The sequence below is a fragment of the Mus caroli genome, chromosome 16, assembly GCF_900094665.2.
Source record: "Mus caroli chromosome 16, CAROLI_EIJ_v1.1, whole genome shotgun sequence".
NCBI classification, from domain to species: domain Eukaryota; kingdom Metazoa; phylum Chordata; class Mammalia; order Rodentia; family Muridae; genus Mus; species Mus caroli.
The window spans coordinates 30,973,187-30,997,568 of NC_034585.1; the positions used below are offsets into that span (position 1 = coordinate 30,973,187).

The following is a 24,382-nucleotide window of genomic DNA, read 5'->3' on the forward strand; positions in this document are numbered from 1 at the left end:
ACAGCCTGACTGCCAAACAGAACTTGTACTAACAGTCGCCAAAGCACTAGCTATGAAATGCTGTCATTTGGTGGTTGTGGAGAGGAAGAGAGGATCGGCAGAGGAAAAGGTAAAATAGTCCACAAAAAGCAACATCACTGATCCAGTCTGAGCAAGTTTAGAGTTTGCAGAGTGACAGCAGGGAATGAGACAGACCTGGTGCTGGGTTCAGATGCAACAGCACCTTCAGAGCCTTGAGCATGCTATAGTTTGCTCAAGAAAAGGGGGTGGGGGAGGACGTGGTGTGCATCCTTCTCCGAGTGACTACGGTCCTCCACAGAACATCTCCCAAACAATGCTTCATAGATCAGGCCTGTGGGAACTGCGGCATTAAACAGACTGTAATCAAAAGGCAAATAGGATGGAAAGGAGCCGACCTAGATAGGGATGCCTGTAGCGAGTGTGGGGGCTTTGGATTCTTCTGCTCTATTTATACTGATAATAGAGCAGGACGGACGGATGTAGAGGTTGTCTAGGCTGCAGACACTGGCTCAGCGCTGGGTCGGGTCACACAGCCTGATGACCGTCCTCCGCTTTGGAGAGCAACAAAGGTCAGTTGTAAGAGTCAAGCCACAGTGATGCCTGGAGCACAGGCATGCCTGTTGTTGGCTGCCAGAACTTGCTGGATAACAGCTGTGTCATCATTGGAGCTGAGGAGCCAGGCAGGCAGCGGGGGGAAGCCGGGCACCAAACAGAAACAAGTGGCCATACAGGCAGTGTTACTCCTTGGCGGAGGAGCACAAGTGTGTGATTTTCTTTTGGCAGATTTCCCCCTGCAAATGTCTGGCCAGGCTGATAATGAAGTGAGCCGATGCGCGCAGAGCCTGCAGTTGTGGCTGGTCAGCTGTGCTTTCTAGCACTCTAAATGGCCTGACCCTCCCTGGCCAGGTGCCACAGAGAACCCTGGGCGAGGGCAGCTGAACCTGCCTCCAGATGGAGAGACAAGATAGGCAGGGAGTGGCCAGGCACCATGCCTGTGTGACTGGAATCACAGCCCTAGTCAGCAGGTTGTGGCCAAGGGTCTCCCCCACCCCCACCCTCCAGCCCCCAAGGCTTCCAGCCAGTGTTGCTCCCTCCTGCTGCTCAGGGCACATGAGGCTCATGCGGGTGGGCTGAGCTAGGGCAGCACACTGGAGTCAGTAAAAGGAGAGGAAGCCTCCCCTACCTTCCTGTGGGGTTGTCTTGGGCAGTTAAAAGGCCACAGGGAAAAGCAAGCACTAGGAAGGCCCAGAGATAGGGACTGGCCCTTCTCATCTATCCCTGGACCACACTGACCTCTCTCTCATGGTCTAATGCAAACTTGTTTCTTTTTCCTCTTCCTTCTCTTTCTCTTTACCTACCTTCCTCCCTCCCTCCCCTTTTTTCCTAAGTTCTTTTGATCATGGAATCTTAGGCCATTTTCCTACTCGCTGTTTTCTGAGAGGTTTTGACCACTTTCTTTGGTCCTTCATCCCTCAAGTTCTAGAACTAACCAAACACACCCTTCACTTCGGTGAGGTCACATCCGGCTCCAGCTGATTTTAATTAACATGCCTTGAACAAAAATCTCTGTGAGCGAGCGGAGCGGCTTATTTGTGTAAAGGGGTAGACGTGCTTTCCTATGTAACTACAGTGCGTTCTCGGCTTTCCCCCCGCACAGGGGGCTCAGCTCTAGGCTGCTGTATCCATGTGGGTTGGTGGAGGGTGTCCTAGAGGTGACCTGGAATTGTGATGCAGCAGCGTGTCTGAGGGAAGCTGTTGATTCCAGCCAGCCGGAAGCAGGCTTCCTTTGTCAATCGGAAGGTCCAGCAAGCATGAATGACCAGAGATGAGACCACCCCTTTCTGGCCGCTGGCCAAGCCTGCCTACCCTGAGGGGAGGGGCCGGGGGAGAAGGGACCATACAAGATGGGAGATAGTTATGAGCCGTACTGCCTAGCTGCAACTCTATGGAGCATCTTCATAAGATCAGCCCAGGATAGGAGGGTTTGCCACTAGCTCTGGAACAGTTAGACTCCTAAGCATATCAGTGTCTTCTTGAGAAAGTCGTGGCCCTCTCTCTTCATGATCTACCCACTGTCCAGTCCTTGTTGGTGTCCAGAAGTGGTTCAGAGCATGTCTGGGAGGCAAGACTCCAGGAGGGGCCCTGATCTGCTTCTCCTAGGCCTTTCCTCTGGAAAATAGCTCTACTGTGATGGCGCTCCCTCCTGCCCCAAGGTCAAGGTGCCCAGCTCCTGTGCTGGAAATATAACTTCAGTCGGATAGTTGTATGTGGCTTCCCTCTGGAACCAGGGAACTTTCTGGACACCCAGCTGTTTTGATCCCCATCGGTTTTATGGGGATACCCATCACTTTAGTGTTAGGGTACCTCCCCTGCTTAACCCCCTCTCATGTCTTTAGACCTCTCAGTGCCACTTTCCCAGAGTCCCCTGTGTTACTTGACACTACTAACTCCGCCCTGGAGTTTGCTTGTCCCATGGCACAACCCTGGTCTTCCCAAGGAGGCAGGGACCTTTTCTCTCTTACAGATTTTTTTTGGGGGGGTGGGGTGGGGGGGGTGAGACAGGGTTTCTCTGTGTAGCCCTGGCTGTCCTGGAACTCACTCTGTAGACCAGGCTGGCCTTGAACTCAGAAATCCACCTGCCTCTGCCTCCCAAATGCTGGGATTAAAAGCGTGCACCACCACCACCCGGCTTCTTAGATTTTAACAGCAGCTTTGGTGGTTTCTTTTTGGTTCCTTGTGTTTCCTAGAGAAGGTTTCTGGGTTTTTTTTTGTTTTTTTAAAGATTTATTTATTTATCATATGTAAGTACACTGTAGCTGTCTTTAGACATTCCAGAAGAGGGCGTCAGATCTCATTACGGATGGTTGTGAGCCACCATGTGGTCGCTGGGATTTGAACTCAGGACCTTTGGAAGAGCAGTCAGTGCTCTTACCCGCTGAGCCATCTCACCAGCCCCGAGAAGGTCTCTGTTATAAGATGTACCAGCTTTAGTATAGACTATCACCACATAAGTGGCCAGTGTGCCCTGAAGGACACTGACAGATAAACTCTGTATGGGGATGGGGTTGGAGCCCAGGGTACCCAGACAGTGGCATCAGGTTCTTCCCGGCACCAGAACTGCCAGGAAGCCCCACCCTAGAGGTCAGCTCTTAGGGTTGCAGTTGGGCCCAGGCATTGTGGCTCACTGAGCCTTGTCCAGAGAATGACAGATGGGGATCCTGAAGTAACACAAGGTCTTCAAACACTGGACCCATGAGTGCAGAGGCTCCTCCGTGGGCCAGGAGTAACTTTTAAGCCCTGGAAACCTCTTCCACAGAGCTGACTCCTCGGCCAGTTCACTATAGTAGGGTGCAGATGGATTTGGCTTGGTTCCTGCTGTCAGCATTGGGAATGTCTGCAGGTGGCAAATTGACCAGTATATCAGATACATCTCTAAACTCATGTATATCTCCCTGAGGCCCTAGAGCTTCCTTTTAACACCAGCAAGATGTCACGGGCATCATGTCCCCAAAGTCAGACTTACGGAGTACAGCTGAGCCTTTGGGACAACGTACAGTGGCTAACGACCACCTTGATTTTCTCAGGGATTGTGTCGAATGCTTGCTGCTTCACCAGGGGAAACCTGACAACCAGACCTGCCACCACCAGTGCAAAGATGAGGTGATCACGTGGGTAGACACCATCGGTGAGTGCCCTGCAGAACTATGGACAGCTGTCTCTCTGGATCTTGTCAGGCATCTAGGATTTTTTTCCTTCCCTAAGGAGTGAATGGTCTCAGCCTTGAGTTTAGCCTGGTGTAGCTTCCTTGGCACGATTGCTGACTCCCCAAGGGGACTCTGGGGTGAGACACTTGCATGTTATTGGCAGGACTCTTAGTTTGGAGGCTGCCCAAAAAGCTGCCCATAGAATCAGCACACAGTCATGACCTGAAGATTTGGGGCTGGTTTTTATGTAAATGATTATGGTGTTGATTGTAATGGTCATTAACTGATGAATGGTAAAGCAAACGTATAGTATGTATCCATAATGAGATATTATCTTGCCACAAAACAAAGAGGCAGAGCACTGGTATTATAATGTGTATGAGCCTCCAAAATATTGGGCTAAGTAAAGAAGCTAGGGAGAAGAAGAATATAGATACTAAGCAATGTCTACAGTAGGCAATGCCAATTGAGAAAGCATAGGAAGAGGGGGTGTGAGATTGGATGTAGACAGCACATGTAGACATTTTTGGGTGGTGGTACAACATTGTGAGTTTCCTAAATTGGCCACATTTTGAAATGATTAAGCAGTTCCTAAGGGACTGCATATCTGAAGAGAGAAATTTCAACCAAGGCTCGCCAGTACTAGCAGACTTGCCCTCTGCCTTGACCCCCAGCTGCTGTAAACTCCCGGCCCTGGCTTTGTCTGCCTTGGTCCTGGAGTCTCTCTTTATAGATTCTTGCTTCCTCTTCCCTGGTTTTGATGGACTGCTTGGCCCGGTCACATAGCATTGAAGTCTGCTGAGTCCATTTATCTCACGAACATTCAGTGAGCGTTTACCATGTGGCCAGCCTCCTGCCAGACTCTGGGGAGTTGGGAATTCTTTGCAGCCCCTCCCATCCCAGCCTTTTGCTCTTTCCATGGCTTGCTCTCCAGGGCCTGGCTGAGCTATTTTTTCATGAAGCACATGTAGTGAGGAAAGAAGGGTCCCCTTCCCACCCCCCACAAACAAGCCTGTCCTGTGTGGGACAGCTTCTTCCTACCCGACCCACCACCAGGTATCTGCAGAGAAGTATGCGTCTAAGTCACCGCCTGCCCCTAGACAGGCTTTCCTTCTTTCCTTATTTATTTACTTGTTTGTTTGCTTGCTTCTTTACTTATTTTCAAGGCAAGGTCTCACTATGGGAGTCCTGGCTGGCCTGGAAGTCACTATGTAGACTGAGCTGGCCTCCAGCTCACAGAGACCCACCCGTCTCTGCCTCTTGGGTGCCAGGATTAAAACTGTGCACCGCCAGGCCCAGCCTTATTATTTTGTTCCTATTTTTATATTTTTCTCACTATATATCCCACTTCAAAGTTTCCATCCTCCTGTCTTAGACTCCCAAGTACTGGGATTATAATTGGGTGCCGTGGCATCCAGTTCTTCCTTGTGCTTTTAAAAATACGCTCTCACTAAGTCTGAGGGGGACTGAGAAAACAGTTGGGCCATCATGTTTGGGAACCACGCCAGGTGTCCATCTACTTCCTAGCTGAAGCGCCTGTTGAAAAGATAGGAAAGGAAACACATTTAGTGTCGCAGCATTGACGTGTGGCTGTGGTTTTTGATGGTTGTACCCCTGCGGCCTAACTTCCCTTTCTCCAACCTCTTTGCCTCCTAAAGATCAGTCCTAAAACCCTTTTCTGGGGACCTGGTACGTGGACAGGACAGGGTCAAGGGCAGTGTGGGGAGAGAGGAGGATTATGACAGCCAAGGAAGGGGTTTGTCAGGAGTGAGACCTGTTATATACAAAGCTGGCCATTGAATGGCCTGATCTCCGACAGTGTGGAGCACCACCACACAGCAGCCTTCCATCCTCAAAGCCTCACACCTTGAGTTCTAGCTCTCAAGGAAGAGCGACCTCTGGTCCTCTTTAGTCAACTCAGTCTGGCAGACTGGGCCAGGTTCCAAAAGCAGACACTCACTCAGGCCTGCGGCATCCAGTTCTGTTCAACCATGTCCACTCCTAACCATTGGAGACTTCTTTTAGTTCATGTCACCACTAGCTAACACTTCAGAGGATTGACAATCCTGATGGGATCCACATGTCCCCAAATCAATAAGCTCAGCCCTGGGTCTGTGATCTTGATGTTAGAAATCTGAGCTCCTTTTAAAGCCCTGTGGCCTCTTGGAGTCTCCCATCTTTTCCTGCGGGGCTTGGCTTCCAACCCCATCCATGAGTGGTTCTAGTGCTACCCAGAGAGATGCTTAGGGTGTCTCTGCTTGCTTCTCTCCTAGTCAAAGATGACCAGGAAGCTGTGCTTTGCTTCTACAAAACTGCTAAGGACTGCGTTATGATGTTCAGCTACACAGAACTGCCCAATGGGAGGTCCAACTTGACGGTCCTCCGGGAGCCAGGTACGTGAGAGTCTGAGGGACCATCCTCGGCCCGGTTTCTTGTGTCAGTCCCTTTGTGGTGGTGCAAGCCTGTGAACCCAGCACTCTGGAAGGTAAAGACGGGGAGATGAGAGATTCAGGCCATTTAAAAGCCAGCCTGGGCTACTTGAGACTCCATCTCAAAGTATGTGTGTGGAGCACACTAGCAGAGGGCTGAGGCTGGGGCAGTGGGGCTTTGGGAACGATGCTGTGGGGGCTTACTGTGGAGGAAGCCTTGCGTACTGAGCTAAAAGGTTTTGCAAGGTGCAAGGCAGCTGCTCCACCAGGGCAGCTAGGGGGTCCCTTAAGTTGAGGATTATCCAGTCTGTCTGGCTGCTGCTATTTTCCTCAGTGGAGATTCCAAGAGCAGACGGAGCTCTGGGCCTAGCATTCCTCCCTGCCGCCTGCTCAATTCTATCTTATGTTTGTTCTGGGCACCAGGACTAACGCCTGTGCCTCAGAGTGACTGGGACTCCAGCCATTTCAGTTTTTGGATTGGAGGAGGGAGTAGAAAAAGGTTTGTAGAGTCCAGGTCACAAAGCCCAATTTGCAAGTTGAGCCCAATGCCCCAAACACTGTAATGCCTTTCTAGGCCAGATACAGGAAGTGTAGCACCAACCCAGGGCACTTGCCTGTGGCTTTGAGGCCTTGCTTTCAAGCCCTGTCTTTGCTTAGAAATAAGCACATTTGCTCCTTAGCACTCTTTGCTAAGGGCTCAGAAATGCCTGCCCTCAGACCAGGCCTTTCGGAAATGGTGCATGCTACCTCCTGCCTGCCTGGTTTGTTCCTGAAGCCTCCTGCCCTGGAGGTGGGCTAGGCTTGAGCCTCTGGGACACAGCCCAATAGAGGTATAGCCATTGAACAGGGGCCTCATTTCTGTCACGGCTTGGCTGTGTGACATTGAAAAAGTGACTGAATTCTCTGACTCTGTCTGTTCCTTGGGGAGACCTAGCTCAGCTTTCAGTCTCACTGAGGCAACATGAAGGGGGACGGACAGAAGGGAGGGAGCAACCTTTCACCTTGGACATAACCAGGATGCTGACAGCTCTGCCCACCCATCTCCTGGTCCCTTCCAGAATGTGGAAGTGCCCCCAATGCCATGACCATCCTGCTGGCTGTGGTTGGCAGCATCCTCCTGATTGGGATGGCACTCCTGGCCATCTGGAAGCTGCTCGTCACCATCCACGACCGCCGAGAGTTTGCCAAGTTCCAAAGTGAGCGCTCCAGGGCCCGTTATGAAATGGTAAGAGGGGGTGGTTAAAAAAGAGGTTGCTGGCGTAGAGCCAGGGTCAAAGGCTAAAAATAATCAATCAAACAAACAAACAAAAAGAGCTAGGTGTGGTAGTAGTCACCTATAATCCCAGCTGCTTTGGAGGCTGAGACAGGAGTTTGAAGTTCAAAGCTAGCCTGGGTTACTTACCAAGCCCTTGTCTGGAAATAAATGACCAAATTTTGAGTGTAGTTCAGTGGTAGTGTGCTTGCCTAGCATGCGCAGGGCTCTGGGCTCAATCCTCAGTATCACAGAGCAAACAAACCGACCTACCAACCATGAAGAATCAACACCTTCAGTACTGGATAGGAGAATACACACCTGGAAGACGCGAGGGGCGTTCAGATCATGGTGCATGTTGGGACTGCTGAGGGTGAAGCGCCAGAGGCAGGCTCAGTGGGGAGTTGGACAGACACAGAGACGGAACCCAAGAAAAAAGTTCGAGCTCTCAGGCCTGGTTGGATGGTCACATGAGCAAGCCCTCTGCCCCGGGCACACGCAGGCTCAGCACAGAGCTCAGGGGAAGTACCCCTGGCTCCCCAGAGTTAAGAGCCTGTCTGTTCAGGTTCCAGGGGACTTCTGGGGCTTTCTGCCTAAGCCCTGTATTTCACAGATGAAAAGTAAGAGCTCAGAGAAGGAAAGGGATTCCCCCTGAGCACAGAACAAGTCAGAAGCAGGCATCCCTGCAGGTGCTGGATGGGCCTGAGGCTGAACTAACACGTGTGCTCTCCTCTCTTGTGCTCGCAGGCCTCAAACCCCCTGTACAGAAAGCCCATCTCCACACACACTGTCGATTTCGCCTTCAACAAGTTCAACAAATCCTACAATGGCTCAGTGGACTGAGGCTCCTGGATGGCCAGAGAGGGACAAAGGACAAAGACTGGCGTGTCTTGGACTACCTGAACCATTTGCTCACACTAGCTAGGCACGCATGGATAATGGAGATGCCCTCCATTGAGCCCTAAGGGACCTGGTAGCCACACAGCGGGCCACAGGCACGTGGGGCCACTTTGCTCCAAGCCAGGGAAAGCAAGGAGACTTCTGGTGTTCTCAGCCTCCCCTCTGCCGCCTCCAGCTTGCTGTCTCCATGAACCGCTGAAGGCCTGGCTGCCCTCTTCCCTGCTGGGCCAGACAAGGTATCCGGAAGAGTCTGTGTGTGCAAAGCTAGCGCGCAGCCTGGCTTTTTCCAGTTGATCGTTTTTTTTTCTATGAAATAAAAAGGTCACGCATTTCTGGTGTAGATCTGATTACTGGTTCCCTGAGGGCTGTCTGCCTGGCATCTGTGGGTGTTGGTGGTAGAATTGGGGAGTTGCTTGTTGAAAAGTACATGCCTTGCAAATGTTAAGTTTTGCCCTCCGGGCTGTGTTTGTTTAGTGCTTTTGTAATGAAAAGACTGGGAATGAAAAAGTAAGGATGGAAACCAAGCAACTTTGTGTTGGCTTTGTACATTCGGGCATGCACCTCCTTTTCTGAGCGGTCTTGAGTGGCCCCAGTAGAGACTGGCATGTCCATACACTTTATCAGGGACAGGACTTGAGCCAGACCAATACTCTGGAGCCGGGCTCCCTGATGTGCTTGGGTAATTATGGTGCTGAGCAGGTACCACGGGGCCTCCCTGGTGTTGCTTAGAGTTCTAGATAGACACTGTCCAGACCACACGTGTTTCCCACCTATGTCCTGCATTAGTAAAGCTAGGTAGGAATAGATGGTGCAGATGCCAGTGAGTGGAGGGGCGTGGCTCGCACAAAGTGTTTCTTATGCTGTGTGCACTGGCTGGTTTTGTGTGTCAACTTGACATGAGCTGGAGTTCTCACAGAGAAAGGAGCCTCCATTGAGGAAATGCCTCCGTGAGATCCAGGTGTAAGGCATTTTCTCAATTAGTGAGCATGGCGGGCGGGCCCAGCCCATTGTGGGTGGTGCCATCCCTGGGTTGGTAGTCCTGGGTTTTATAAGAAAGCAAGCTGAGCAAGCCAGGGGAAGTAAGTAGTGCAGTAAGCAGCACCCCTCCATGGCCTCTGCATCCGCTCCTGCCTCCAAGTTCCTGCCTGACTATTCTATGAGTTCCTATTCTGACTTCGTTTGGTGATGAATAGTAATGTGGGAGTGTAAGCTGAATAAACCCTTTTCTCCCCAAATTGCTTCTTGGTCATGATGTTGGTACAGGAATATAGACCCTAAGACACTGTGTAAATAATAGACTCAGACCAACACCTTCCTTCATCGAGCCCTTACATCCCACCCAGGCCCAGAGCCTGAGTTCATCTCAGCTACCGTTTCCCGCAGAGCCATTACTCTCTTTAGATTCCCTTCAGAGATAAGTGGCTCCCAGTAGCCTCCTGACCCATTGCTTTGAGTATAGAAGAGTAGGCAGGCTCTGGAAAGGGAAGTGGGTTGCTGAGGGTCAGGCGAGCTGAGGCCCTTGTGATGCTAAGCCCTGGGCTCACAATGTCTTACTCATTAATGTTTTGTTTTTGAAAAATTGACTTTTTTAAAAAAAATTGTGTTTAGCTTGCATGTGTGTCTGAACACAACACGTGTGTCTGGTACCCACAGAGGCCAGAAGAGGGCGTTAAATGTGGTCCCTGGGAACTAGAGTTACAGTCTGTTGTGAGCCATCATGATGTGTGTTCTGGAGACTGAACCTGGATCCTGTGCAAGAGGAGGCAGTAATCTTAACTGTTGAGCATCTCAGCCCCTCGCTAAAGGTTTCTGTCAGTGCAACACTTCAAGCCTAGGCTGAGCATTGGACCAGATTTCTCTTTTGTGATTGGCCTGCTTTAGGGTGAATGCTGGCTGTGTGGGATAAAGAGAACCGATTCTGAGTGTCCTTCCTCTTGTGGAACTTGGAGACCATAAGTCCCTTTACAAATATATAAGACAAAATGATGGCTTTGAGACTTTCTAAACGGGGGGGAGGGGGGGGGATGACGACCATGGAAAAACTTAGGTTTTCTTCTATTTATTATGGGTCTCCTGGAGACCTTGTGCTAACGTGTTCAAATCTCGCTTTCTATAGGCAGACCTGTGAGCACTTGACACTCTTCAGCCACAGATTAACGCTCAGGGTTACCACTCCCCGTTTCCGCCCAATGCCTAGGTTATTAGGTGTGTTTTCACAGTGACACCAAGAGGAAGACATGCCTAGTGGTGTCCTGCTGCCCCCTGCTGGAAGTTCTTGACATAAGCTGGGATACTGTGGCCCAAGATGACCAACCATGATTTCCTCATTCCTAAGGTTAGTTACATAATGAGCCAAAAGTGGTGACAATGCCCTCTCCTCCAAATGCCTCATCTTGCACAACCTGGTCCCATAGACATACACGAATTATTTGGGGCAGGGATAGGTTTGCCACAGCATACATGAGGACAACTTTGTGGAGTTGGTTCTTCCATCCTTTTGTAGGTTTCCAGTATTGAACTCTGGTAGGTTTAATGTTGAACTCAAGTCCACAGGCTTACAAGGTAAGTGGCTTCACGCATTATTCTCTTGGTGGCTCTACTGGTTTGGTTTGTTGGGGCACGACCTCAGTCTATAGCTCAGACTTTCCTTAGAACTATGTAGCCCAGGCTGGTCTTGAACTCACCGAAGCCCTCTTTCCAACCTTGAGTCCTGGGATTCCAGCAGGATCAGATCTAATAATTTAAAAATTATAAAGCAAGGACTTTACTGACTGGTCTGTCCACCTGGCTTTTGTATTTTATTGATTGTCTTGAATGATTTTTTTTTTCTAACTAAAAAAATTCTTACGGAACAAAATAGGAAATAGAATAAGGTAAAGACATTTGGAATCACACACTCACAAGTAAACGCTCTTGGCCTTAGCTATACCTTGGGTCTCACTGTCTCCCTGAGGCATGAATGTGGAAGGCTTGGGAAGGGGCTTTGACACCGGGCTGTTGGAGGTCTTCCAGTCGTCACGAGCATGTCCTGGAAGGGGGGGGGGGGGCAGGACCCTAGCCTCTTCCTCTCTGTTCCATTCTCAGCAGTGAAGTGAGTGATTTATCTCTTCTGTAGCTTATACCAGTCATCTCTCAATGGGCCTCACTTTCTTCATCTGTAGGATGGGAAGGTTGGCTGGGCTGATCTTGAAGGGGCTTCCGACTTCGGTTTCCTGGGAGTCTGGGCAGAGTCGTCACTTGGATGACTGTGATAGATCCTAGTTCTCTTGGGCTTACCTGCTCAGCCTCAGCATGTGTAGCCTTCACCTTTTGAGACACATGTTCTGTGTAGTTCACTGCAAGTGCAGACAGGAAAGGATCCCTGGGTGGCACCAGAGGCACTCTTAAGACTCCAAGGACTTTATGATCAGGTGATGTGTTAGAGTTCTCTAGAGCCTAGAGGAACAGAGCCAATAGACTTTATATAGAGTGTCTACATGGGCTGTGGTCTGGCTAGTACAACCAAAGCTGTCTCCCAACAGAAAGCCCAAGAATCTAGTTGTTTAAATGTCTCTGCTGGTCTTCAGTCTGTGTTGAAATCCCAAAGAAGTAGGTTCGAATACCAGTGAAGGAATGGACTTGCCATTGAGGATGAGAGCAAGCAGGCAAAGAGCTAGCTCATCTCTGTCCTTTCATAGACTGGGTCTTCTGACCTCAAATGATCTGGATTTGAAGGTGGGTCTTCCAACTTGAAGTGATGCAGTTAACTAAAAATCCCTCCCAGGTGTAACTAGCTGCTTGGGAATTTTAAGTTAATTCCAGATGTAATCAAGTTGACCCCTGAGAAGAGCCATCAGAGGCAGCCACTGACAGCAGTGTATGTCTAGCCTTTGGAGCCTTGGTTAGCATAAGCCCTACCTTCTCAGGGCCTGTGGATGTCAGTCACTACCTGTTCTGAAGCTTCCAGCAGTACAGTAGCCATTTTGCTTCTAGGCTAATTCCTTTGACTTTGTCAACAGTGTATTTTTTCTGAGTTTGGGAAAGGTATTTATGCTCAAAGCTTAACCATTTCTAGAAGACATGTGTGGAGACAGTGCCTTTGTTCAGACTCCTGCCTGGAACTCAGGTGTGGTTTTCAAATTGTGGCTGTTTGGTTGGAGAGGGGCATGCAGGGTAAACACTAACTGTTGAGCTACATCCCTGCCCTTCCTTATTCTGCATTGTTTCACTCATGAGGGCCTCTCACCTTTCCTTTTTCTTTTCTGTCTTTGTACCTTTGTCCCAAAATATGGACACATTTCTTCACTGTATCTCCCAGCTCATAAACACAAGTCTCGCTATCAAAACAGAACCACCATTGCCTTTAAAAGTTTTTGAGGTGCTGGGCGTGGTGGCGTACGCCTTTAATCTCAGCACTCGGGAGGCAGAGGCAGGCAGATTTCTGAGTTCGAGGCCAGCCTGGTCTACAGAGTGAGTTCCAGGACAGCCATGGCTACACAGAGACACCCTGTCTCGGGAAAAAAAAAAAGTTTTTGCATCTAAGTTAGAAACTTTGAATTTTAGCAGAATCTCTGTCTCAAAACAAACCAATCTAATGAAGGAGCATACTGGCTTTATATAGCCCAAAGCCAGGGGTATTTTTGACACCAAAAGCTTTGAACCAAGGAAACAGGTTCCTTAAGGTTACAAAATGGTGTCCACAAAACAGAAACGCGAACCCAAACCACTCACTGCCTAGATCTTACAGGCTTTAAACAACTTGTGTATATTATATACCGAAACCCAAAAACAGCAGGCATGCTTTTAGACAGTGAAGCTCTATGGTGAACCTTGCAAAACCTGAAGTTGGCTCCTATTGGAGACCCCACCCTGCTTGGTCTGGTCTAATAAGGATAGTGAGAACCTGAGTTTGCTTTTCTAACAGGAAATGTTGACTCTGTATAGGCCAGAGGCTTGTGTATAGGCCAGAGGTTGGCACCAGGTGTCTTATTTGCTCGCCATCTTGTATTTGTGTATGGAGTGGGGTGCCATGACTTGCACATGAAGAGTCAGAGCATCCATGGGTATTGGTTCTTATTTAACCATGTGGATCCCAGGGATTAAACTATGGTTGTCAGGATTGAGAGGACAGCATTACCTGTTTGTCCATTCACTTGAGACAGGGTCTACCATTTAAACCCGGCTGGCCTTTAACATAGAGTCCTACCTGCTTCTGTTTCCTGAGTGCTTCCCACCTTATTATTTTGGAGACAGGGTCTCTCACAGAACCTGGGGCTCACCGACTGAGTGGCAGGGATCTGTGGTTCCTTTTGTGCATGTCTGGTATGTGCACTGATGTGCAGTGGCTGCTGGCTCTTCCATGGATGCTGGGGATCTGAGCTCAGGCTTCCCAGCTTACACATAGGCAAGCACTAACCAGCTGGAAATCTGAGAATTTTTTTTCCCCTCAAGCTGCTTGGTTTTGGTCTAAACAAAATTTGTAAGATTGGTCCAAATCTAATCGGCAACAGCAGCCTTTAAAATCTTTTTTTTCATGTTAAAGTTTTTGGGTTATGGATGTTTTGCTCGATGTAGGTCTAGGGCCTCGAATCCTCCTGGGTCTGTAGTTAAACAGGCTGAGTTGCCAAGTGTGCTAGGAATTGAACCTGGGTCCTCTGGAAGAACAGCAAGTGCTTTCAACTACTGAGCCACCTCTCCAGTCCATATAGTAGTCCCTTTAATGCATATATATGTGTGCCTGAATTAGGGAAACAAAACCAGTATTTGAAAAGAATTCTGCCTGGTGTGGTAGCATAGACCTTTAATCCCAGGACTCAAGTGGCTAAGGTAGGCAGTTGGCTAAGAGTTCTAAGCCAGCTAGTTCCAGCCAGGGCTATAGCAACAGATAATCCAGTGTGAAGTATGTATCACCGTGAAGGGCCGGGATAGCTACTTGTCCTTAAAGTTTCCATTGTTAGAAGTGCTGTACCACAGTGCCTTCACTGGAGCAAAGTGAAATGAATCCTAGTAGCAGCACGCCAGCTACTCTGAAATTGCTGAGATGAGGCCGTTTGGTATACACCCCTGTAATCCTCACCTTGTGGATCCAGAGCAAGGCTGAGCTAACATGACAAAATTATTTCTCAAAAAAACAACCTTGGAGCTGGAGAGATAGCTCAGTGGTTGAGAGCACCCTCTGCTCTTCCAGAGGTCCTGAGTTCAATTCCCAGCAACCACATGATGGCTCACAGCCATATATAATGAGATCTGATGCTCTCTTCTGGTTTATCTAAAGACAGCTACAGTGCAATCATATACATAAATAAATCTCTTTAAAAAATAACCTTGCCAAAATGAGTTATTGCCAATGTGTATCATCATATCAAGCCCCCAATCCTGAGACTCCTACCAAAACTTACAGATATCTATTCTTACACTAATTCTTAGAGTTTCTACTGTGACCAAAAGCATCTTGTGAAGGGAAGGGGTTCACTTCAGCATGCAATCCTCAGGTCACACTCTATCACTGAAGTCCAAGCAAGGAACGTAAAGCTGAGAGCTGAAGCAGAGGCAGGCGACTACAGAGGATGTTCTTATTGGCTTGCTTAGCCTTTATATAATTCAAGACTACGTGAATAGGGGTGTCACTGCCCACTGTGGACTGGGCTCTTCCACCTCACAGGATTATTAAACAAGAAAATGCCCTCACAGGAATGTCCATAGTGCAACCTTGGCACACTGATGGACCGCCACAGAGGAACTTACAAGAGGAACTCACAAAACTGCCACCTTCAGTAGGACATAAATATTTCCTCATGATAGTTTGTTTTTTGCTTATAGGAAGGCCATTGTGACAGGAGCAGTTAAGATCCACTGGGGAGCATCTTACTTATGGAGTAAACATTGGAGACATCTCTAGTGACAAAACCATTTTCTTGGGTAAATTATGTAGCTGTTAATTATGAAACTGCCATGCCCAGCCATCTGGAAAAGCAGACAGCATTTAACATTATTTTGGATGAACTGATTTGGCCAAGGGCACTGTAGTTAGTTTTAATGGGTGGAATAGATACAGTAAGTCGTCCTCACGAGGACTTTGTTTCCTATTTCCCCAAATACTGATCTAACAGTGCAGAACCTAATGCATTTTTCCTTTTGGTTCCTAAAAGCCTGCTCTAAAGAGCGTGTGTGCACCTAACTTCAGGGTCTCAGTTTAAGTCTGCATCTTACAACTCCTGGACTTTGGATTCCTGGAACCACATAGCTGTTGGAGACTAAGACTAAGCTAAAGCCTAGAAGGGAAGTTCCATTAGCTCCTGACAGCTTTTCTCAGACATTAGTTCAAACCCACCTGAGGCTCATGCCTATTATGCTTTTACTTGATGGGACCATGCTGCAGTCAGACTCCTTCAAGCACGTGCTATAGCTACTTTGATTCCACTTTACTATAGGATGCACCATTACTTGCTGAGTGTGTGCAGTTGCGAATCTTATAGATGTGCAGACCGGGTGCTGTACTGACTCAGTGCTAAGGAAGTTAGCAGGCGACATACTCTCAGACCATTCTGTCTGGTGCTCCCCAATTATCTCAAGTCTAGACTATTTACAGCTATCTGTGAGTGCTAAAGGATCTTTCCTTTGGGCAGGAATAAGGCTTAAGGTACCACTGATGATGTGTGGAGGGCAGAAACTAGGGTGGTGGTGCTTTGCTCAGTAAGCATGAGGACCACAGGGGCAACTGGTTCAAGTTTACGGGGGCTGTGAATTCCACTTGCAATGGACACAGCTAAGTTCTATGTGTTAAACAGCGGTCAGATCACACTGCAGGAGGCACCCAATTTCTCAGTCTGTGAGCAAGTATTTCTGTACTAAAATTTTCCCTTTTAGCACTGGCAAAGACTGTCTTTGTAAAGTAAAGGTACATTGTATCACATACACGTAGCCCCTGGAAGCTACAAGAGGAAACTGGATCCCCTGGAATGGGAGTTACAGATGGTTTTGAGACACAATGTGGGTGCTAGGAACACATGCTGATCCTACATAAGAGGAACAGTGCTCTTAACCACCGAGCCATTCACTAAGAGCCCCCAGGCCATTAGCAAACACACAATGACAGTGGGGAACGGGTACTGCTGTTCTCTTAGTTACAGAGGTGGCAAGAGGAAGCTGTGCCTGACTTCTACACTGACTGCTGAGTAGAATGAACTAGAACTCCTGCTCCACTCAAGGATCCAGCTTCATGGCACTGAAGGAGGTAAGCGGCTAACATTAGATGAGTGTGACTGAGTCACACTGGAACTAAAAGAATTAAGCAGTATAGCCCAAGGAATCGAAAGGTGGCAGCTGCCGAACAAATACCAGTCTTGATGAAAGCTTTCAGAAGAGCTGCTCATTACAGTACCAATGCAGTGATTACAAGTTAACGACCACGGTACAATGCTGCAGTCTCTCTTCACTGACCCTGTGCAAGGCCCTGAGCACTGGTCTCTGAAGCCAGCGGCTTTTGGGACACCACCCATTTCCAGTGTCTTCTGTCTCACTGAACAGCAAGCCTACTCAGATACGCCTCCCAGGCAGCCTTCCTGTACATCTCAGCTGCTTCTAGGCGGTTAGCCGCTGCAAGTATTCCCCGGCCTACAATGATGACATCAGAACCGCGTTTCCCGATCACTTCTTGGGGACTATTGTACTGCTGGCCAAGGTGATCCCCTGCAGAGAAACAAAAGCTATTTAACATGATGCAAACTCAGGAAGCCATACAAGAAGTGTCCAGAGAGCATTTACTATATAATACACCTTATTATCCATAACCATTTCTACTACAATCCCATCAAGTTCTCAGCCCCCTAATCCTTTGTTTTTGGAAACAACGTAAACCAAGCTGACCTTGAACTCAGAAACTTGCCTGCCTCCCTAATTCCAGTATTAAAGGCATGTGGCACTATACCTGGATAATGACTTATTAATAATATCTGTTGTTCTAGAGATATTATGTTAAATGGATTTTGATGCCTTCAATCTTTAAAGGCCTAGGTTCTAATGTGCTATCTAGTGAAAGAATTGCAGGGATTCTGAATATAGCAGTCAAACGCAGCTTGCTTTGTGTTGAGGTACTATGCTAAATAGATATAATATTCATACCATTCCCATGCCTCCCACTATCTTAAGGTCAGTGCTATAAATCCCTACATTTTACAGATTAAGAAGATGAGATTAAAAGTAATTTACTCTGAGGCTGGGCATGGTGGTGCACACCTTTAGTCCTAGCACTTGGGTGGCAGAAGCAGGCGGATCTCTGAGTTTGAGGCCACCCTGATCTACATTTAAGTTCCAGGACAGCCAGAGCTAAAATAGAGAGATCCCATCTCAAAAAAATAAGTTGCTTAGTGTTTGGGCTGGAGCTCAGTGTGCCTACTATGTGCAAGGCCTTACTTTAGTCAGATGGGAATGGTGGCATATGCACTCAGGCATTCGAGACCAGCCTATACTACACAAGAAAAAAAAGCCAGGTATGGTTGTGCACACCTTTAACCCCAGCAACAGCGAGGAAGGAAAATCTCTTGAGTTCAAGGCAGTCTGGCCTACATAGAGAGTTCCAGGACAAAATAGAGATCCTGTCTAAAGCAAAACCAGGATACACAGAATGGAAGGACAAAGAACTCAAATCTTTTCAACTGCAGTTTAAAAAGTTACTGAGAGGGGCTGGAGAGATGGTTAAGAGCGCTGACTGCTCTTCCAAAGGTCCCGAGTTCAAATCCCAGCAACCACATGGTGACTCACAACCATCCGTAATGAGATCTGACGACCTCTTCTAGGGTGTCTGAAGACAGCTACAGTGTACTTACATATAATAAATAAATAAATCTTTAAAAAAAAGTTACTGAGAGTTGTTGACTTCCAAGGCCACTTAGTCTGTGGAGATCTATCTACTCCATAATGTGCAAAATTTGAGACTGTTTTAAGTAACTCCAAATGAAAGGCAGTGCTTTCCCCCCTCGACATGGGAAATACTATATAAAATAGTCCTAATAATTCAGTGCTGGAAAAATCCATTCTTTTACTCCTCGACACTCCTGTCACATTATCCACTGCTTCAGGTCTACCATCTGGGTAGGGCTGAGGGACCAGCCCTTCAAGAGTACTCATCGTCAAAGACCTGATCTGCAACAGATTCCTAGAAATACTCAACAGATACAAAACACTGCCCACTGAGCTCCACCCCTGAGCCATGACCAATCCACCTTTACCTGTTCTACAGGACAGTTACACTCTGGTTGGCCAGCAGAGGCAAGGTACTGGAGACTAAAGCCTTGTGTCAGCTAAGCACACACGATTTATAACTACATCCAGCCCTTATCCATGCCTGTTTTTACACCCTGGCTTGCTCCCTTACAACTGCATATGAGGTGGTTACAAGTTTAAGAACCACAGCCGGGCACTGGCACAGCAAAGTTGCTGACAATCATCTGTTTAGTTAAGAGTTTTCCAGACCTGCTGGAACATAGAATGCTTCCCCAGGGCACCAAGTAGGAAATGCTAACCCAAAATTATCAGGTTTCTAGCCAGCATGACGGCACATGCCTTTAGCCCCAACACTTGGGAGGCAGAGCTAAATCAAGCAGATCTCTCCACGTTCCATCTCAAAAGTAGTCTTCAATCCTAAAATTAACCTGTCTTGCACAGTACACACTATTACCAGGTCAAAAGGCTCACCCACTGCTCTAGATCAGTGGTTCTCAACCTTCCTAATGCTACAAATGCTGACCCTGCCCCCAACCAGAAAACTGTTTTGTTGCTACTCCATAACTGATATGTGACCTTCCTCCTCTAAAAGGGGTTGGACCCACAGGTTGAGAACTGTCGTTCTAGACTAAGACACCACCACCACCACAGTTTGCCATGTGTTACTCTCCTGACACGGATAAGGAAATGAGTTTGGAAGAGCCACAGCTAGTGCGCATCCTTACCTCCTGTTTCTAATAACTGAACTCCTGGGGTCAAGTGAAGAAACTCGGGTTTCATGCTTACTCGGGAGCCAGAAATGAAGCCAATGACAAATCCACAGTGCTCCTCAGCCATCCCGACCTAAATGGGACACAGCGGGCAGTATTACAAGAACACAACTAAGGTTCTGAGATGGCCCCCTTCACCCAAGAAGCCATGCCTGAAAAGATCTGACAGAGCAAGTATCAGACAAGATGCTGCATAGTTCTTCCTTTAACAGTGCCCAATGGCTCACCTACTTGGAACGATTTGAGGTGTGTACCATCAAAGACAAAACAGCCACACCTTCAAGACCTAAGCAACACTCTTCCAGCACTTTCTCTTTGGCACCTGCTCTTCACTGGCCTCATTCCTACACTCTTTCCTCACAGGCACATGCTAACCTTGCCACCAGCTACTACCACAATAAGGAACAGCTTAACCTTGAGCCAGATCTAACCCCCAGACCTTTTGCTTTTGACTAGGAAGCTGGTATTTATGGCCCATTCAGGGATTTAAATTTACCATAGAGTGTGAGATATACATAGATGGCTCAGCAGTTAAGAGTACTGCTTGCTCTTTTAGGACCCAAGTTCAATTCCTAGCACCCACTTGGTGGCTCCCAACCATCTGTAACTTCAGTTACTGGGAATCTAATGCTCTCTACTGGCTTCTGTGGGCACTAGGAACACATGTGGTACACAGACAGACACTCGGGCAAAACACCGCACAAAAAACATGACTGCGGTTCTTAAAGTATCTACAAATATCATTTATTCACTTTCTAGATGACTATCCAACTAGAAAATTTACCATAGGGAAACATAAAGAGCAACTTAAAATTCAACCCTTATCTACAGTTTTGCCTCAAGATGAAAAGTAAACATAATAAGTCCAAATGGGCTGGAGTTCAATCCAAACCCTTCACCTACTACAAGATCAACATGTTCAACTGGTGCTGATAAACTGTCAGAATAGCTGGATTGAGGAGGGGTACAGGGTGAGGCCATGGCTGCCTCAGATGAAGGTATTTTCTTGCCCTAGAACATATAGCACAAACAGACCCAGTCTCCTCTCCCCCCAGCATCCCATCACTTACTGCTGCCTTGGTGTAGTTTCCAGTGGCCAAGGAGCCAGCAGAGCTCATTTCTGCAATGAGCAGGCAGGCTCGATGTAAAGGCAGACCCACTTCCTGTAAGCCTTTCACAACTCCTGAGCCTGGCACCACGTGGGCATTCACTACATCTGCCCACGAAGCTATTTTAAAGATGCCACCTGAGGACAAATAAAAAAGATATTTGCTAGTTTCAAAGATAAAACTACAACTTTTTGCCCAACCAACTATGGTATGAAATTTTCTACTAACAAGTTAGAGTCGAGCACTTTATCAGTGGACCCATGGTTCCATCTGGTAGCTCGGTGAGAGGTCACAGTGAGGAAAAATCCTTGCAAAAAGTGCTGCACTTGGTTGGTCAGGAACACTGATGGGCTGATACTTCTGTTTGCAGATCCAGACCACTGATCAAGCCTATGCTATTACAGAGAGGCTGCTATGAAGATGGACAGAGCTCAAGCAGTGTGACATCCCGACATTCTCCTGAAGACAAGATTTTTCCACCCTATAGAGAGATAGGTTTCCACCGGTTTTCTTGGCTCTCCCAATCTTACAGGCATCTATATACATTTTTTAACAGACAGTAAAAATGCAGATTTTTGAAAAATGAACACACAAACATAAAATAAAGGCAGGTTATCCTTCAGCCAGCAAGCTAAGCAAGGTCGTCCTGGTAGGACATCATTAGTACATGAGGTGGCAGACAGTTCTACTTGAAAGGAAGAAATTATATGTAGGGATGCACTAAAAAAGAGACTGTGTGGCCACTCATCTGTTCGACAGTCGTGAAAAAGCATCAGACCCACACAGTACAAACTAGGGCCACTTGTTTCTAAGAACAGAAATCTGCACGAGAAAGCAGGGATAAGACTCAGCATTTCCCAAGCCACTTAGAAGTTCCTCTCTCTGCCTGGCTGATACTAAAAACTTGAATGGGGAAAAAGTGTATCAACACATCGTGCTAAGTAGTACTCAATATCTTCCCATTCTTTCCTATATTGGCAATTTTCAGCCAGCGCCTATACATTTTGTTTTGCCTGCCCAGAGCTCAAGACACCTTCTGACAGCAGCTCATGCATTTTCTTTATGGGAATTGACAGGATTCTGAGTCCATGATGGTTAAACAGAGTCCGACCTTGTAGTGGTAGGAGCAGGTGTATTCCCCAGGCCAGCTAACGAAGGGAGTTTACCCAGAGGTAAGAGAGGCATGGGATTCCCTACCTGGGAAACAAATCAACAAAGAAAGCAGACTGGAGAACACAGCGGAGATACGGAGAGAAACAAGGCCAGCTCAGTGCCTGACAGCTCTGTCTCCTGCTGACTCCTGTGAGCCACCCAACACACCTTCCCTTCAGCCAGTCTGTTTCTGAGCGCACTTACCTTCATACTGCTTTTTAACTGTGTTTCCTATATCAGCAAATTTCCTGTCTTCAAATATTAAGAACTCGTGGCGTTTTGCCAGGGCTGTCAACTCCTCCATCACATCCAGAGTAAAGTCATTCAGAATATCGACATGAGTTTTGAGCATGCAGATGCTGGGCCCCAAGGCATCTGCGAGCTGCAGCAGCTCCCTGGCCTCCGACACATCGGCAGACAGGCACAGATTGGTCTCCTTCTTCTGCATGAGCCGGAGCAGCTTTGAGGCAAGCGGGTGGGTTCCAGGCAGCTCAGCTCGAGCACCAAAGCTGAGTTCTTTGCACGCTTTCTTCTCAGGAGGGGGAAGACCATTACGATTAGCTGCTGAGAAAACGTTCTCCTGAATGAACCTCTTCACTCTCCCGACCATGTCAGTGTCGATCTTTTCCTGCTGCTGGAGAATCTCCAGCATTTGGGAGAGCGTGCACACAGCGTGGAGGCGGATCCCCTGGGCCTGCAGCTTGTCCTTGCCTCCCTGCTCCCGGTCCAACAGCACGATGGCGTCCGTTACCTTTAGACCCTCCTTCTGAAGAACTTCCACAGTCTCCAAAACACTGGCTCCGCTGGTGACCACGTCCTCAATGACCAGACAGGTCTGCCCCGGATTAATCTCTCCTTCTACAAGGCGCTTGGTACCTAGAGAAGAAAAGCTTCTGTTGAAACACGATGTAAGACAGTTCAGCTAGCACAAGATGTACCGAGTCTACGCTTGCTATGAACCTCTGAAGAGCTGCGACTATGTAAATCTTAGTTGTGGTCATTTACTTTGAAGCTACTTTCTGTTAATCAATGCACCACAACTATTTGTTCGCTATCCTCTCTATCTCCAAATTATCAAGTATATACAGAATAGTTATAGTAAAACAAATTATTTCATTGTGTAACAACTCATTTTTTTCTGAGCAATGTAGAGTTTTTTAAAAACCAGAAAGACAGAATAGGCCAGTATCATCAATAAAATCATTCCTTTCCCATCTATATTGATTATAAGTTTACCACTCATGACCAACTGAACAATCTGCTTTTTTAAAAAAGCCATTTAAAGCGTGTGACACATGCTTATTATCTTAGTACTTAGGAGGCTAAAATAGGAGGGGGGCTGCCAGAGCCTTAGAATCAGCCTAGGCCATGCAGGCCAGTCAGGGATCTACAGCAAGACTCTGCCTCAAACAAAGTGAGGGTTAGGGAGCAGGCTCAGTGGCCCAGGAACACAGCTGCTCTTTCAGAGAACCAGGCTCAGTTCCCAGCACCCAGAGGGCAGCTCGCAACTCTATATAACTACAGTTCCAGGGACTCCAATGCCCTTACAGCCTCTGCTGGCACTGCATGCACATAGCACACATCCACACATGCAGGTAAAACACGAACACTCATAAACTAAATTCAGATGGGGAACATTTCACAACTTCTTGCATACCGTAACCACAGCGAATTATCCAATGTGACTTCTCCACCCTGGAGCCCCACTATAACCTACAAAATATAGGTAACTCAGGCTCTAGACTTCATATTCATTTTTTGAGATTCAGTTTTACATTTAAGTGGGACCCAGCGCCCAAACTCAGGTCAGAGTTAGCTGCAGGCTTCTCTACTCATTGAGCTATCTCACTGTCCTCTCACAAGTCTCAGAAGCAAACCCAAGATATTACATAGTTTATCTTAAAAGATCTCTTTTAAAAAACTAACAAGGCACCACCATATCAATATAAACAAAAATCTCGCTAATTCTCTAATATTATTAAGTAACAACTCAGCCCTCATATTTTTAGATTGATTTTCAGGTTCTAAAGCAAACACACCTGACGTAGATAGACCCCAACAAAAGACGTGTACCCAAGGTGTCTATGTAGTTTCATTAGAGGGACCTTACTCTCTTCATGACTGCATGCATTTGAATGAAAAGATACCTATAAGTATGTGCTCCTAGAACATTCTACTGATGAAGAAAGGGCCAATACAAAGGTTGGGGTTCACCAATCACTTTGTTTCTACTGCCCAGTCAACAGAAAGCATTTCAGAGCCAGACTGTACGGGAAGGTCTCCTGCAGCAAGAATCAGCAACTCGACAGCTGACCAGGCCTCTGGAGAGCAGGCAACAGCTCTAGTAAACACCAGGGCTTGATAAGAGACCAAAATCCTAGCAGGTTACATATTAACTTGAGGCTTAGGATATTTTTATTTTACCATAATCCTTTGTTTCCTTCCTCCTAATGAGCATGGGAATGTGATTGGCTGAGCAGATAACTGTCGCCAGTGGTAAAGCTGTATAAGGAACTCCACACACACTGTCAAAACTGATCCCCGCATTTTTGGCAGTCTGGAATAAAATGTCTGCGACCTGTAAAAAAAGGAACACACATACTTTCCATTATTACTACTTCAAATGACATACGAATCATGCCACAGCACAACAGAATTGGAAAGACATGACCCCAGGAGATTTTTTTAATTTAAGCCTAAGATATAAATACATTATTCATAACAATTTACCATTTGAGTATCTCTGCCTCCTAAGCACTGCGACTAAAGGCACGCACCACTTCCACCAGGCCAAATCAAGCATATTTTTTTTTTTTTTTTTTTTTGGTTTTTCGAGACAGGGTTT

General features: G+C 47.4%; 2 protein-coding genes across 2 annotated transcripts in view; one reads left to right on the forward strand and one right to left on the reverse strand.

The window, feature by feature from the left end:
- Nucleotides 1–8,646, forward strand: part of Itgb5 (integrin subunit beta 5) — a 117,963-nt gene extending 109,317 nt beyond the window's left edge. The window contains exons 12-15 of the mRNA XM_021184827.2: nucleotides 3,606–3,706; nucleotides 5,999–6,118; nucleotides 7,213–7,379; nucleotides 8,154–8,646. Of these exons, the coding sequence (XP_021040486.1) occupies nucleotides 3,606–3,706; nucleotides 5,999–6,118; nucleotides 7,213–7,379; nucleotides 8,154–8,249 (484 nt within the window). The 3' untranslated portion in view covers nucleotides 8,250–8,646. The remainder of the gene's footprint in view (nucleotides 1–3,605; nucleotides 3,707–5,998; nucleotides 6,119–7,212; nucleotides 7,380–8,153) is intronic.
- A 6,534-nt stretch (nucleotides 8,647–15,180) lies between these two features.
- The window catches only part of Umps (uridine monophosphate synthetase), a 12,352-nt gene continuing 3,150 nt past the window's right edge, over nucleotides 15,181–24,382 (reverse strand). The window contains exons 2-6 of the mRNA XM_021185318.2: nucleotides 23,962–24,115; nucleotides 21,742–22,413; nucleotides 20,347–20,522; nucleotides 19,232–19,349; nucleotides 15,181–16,973 (exon numbers count right to left, since the gene is read on the reverse strand). Of these exons, the coding sequence (XP_021040977.1) occupies nucleotides 16,801–16,973; nucleotides 19,232–19,349; nucleotides 20,347–20,522; nucleotides 21,742–22,413; nucleotides 23,962–24,115 (1,293 nt within the window). The 3' untranslated portion in view covers nucleotides 15,181–16,800. The remainder of the gene's footprint in view (nucleotides 16,974–19,231; nucleotides 19,350–20,346; nucleotides 20,523–21,741; nucleotides 22,414–23,961; nucleotides 24,116–24,382) is intronic.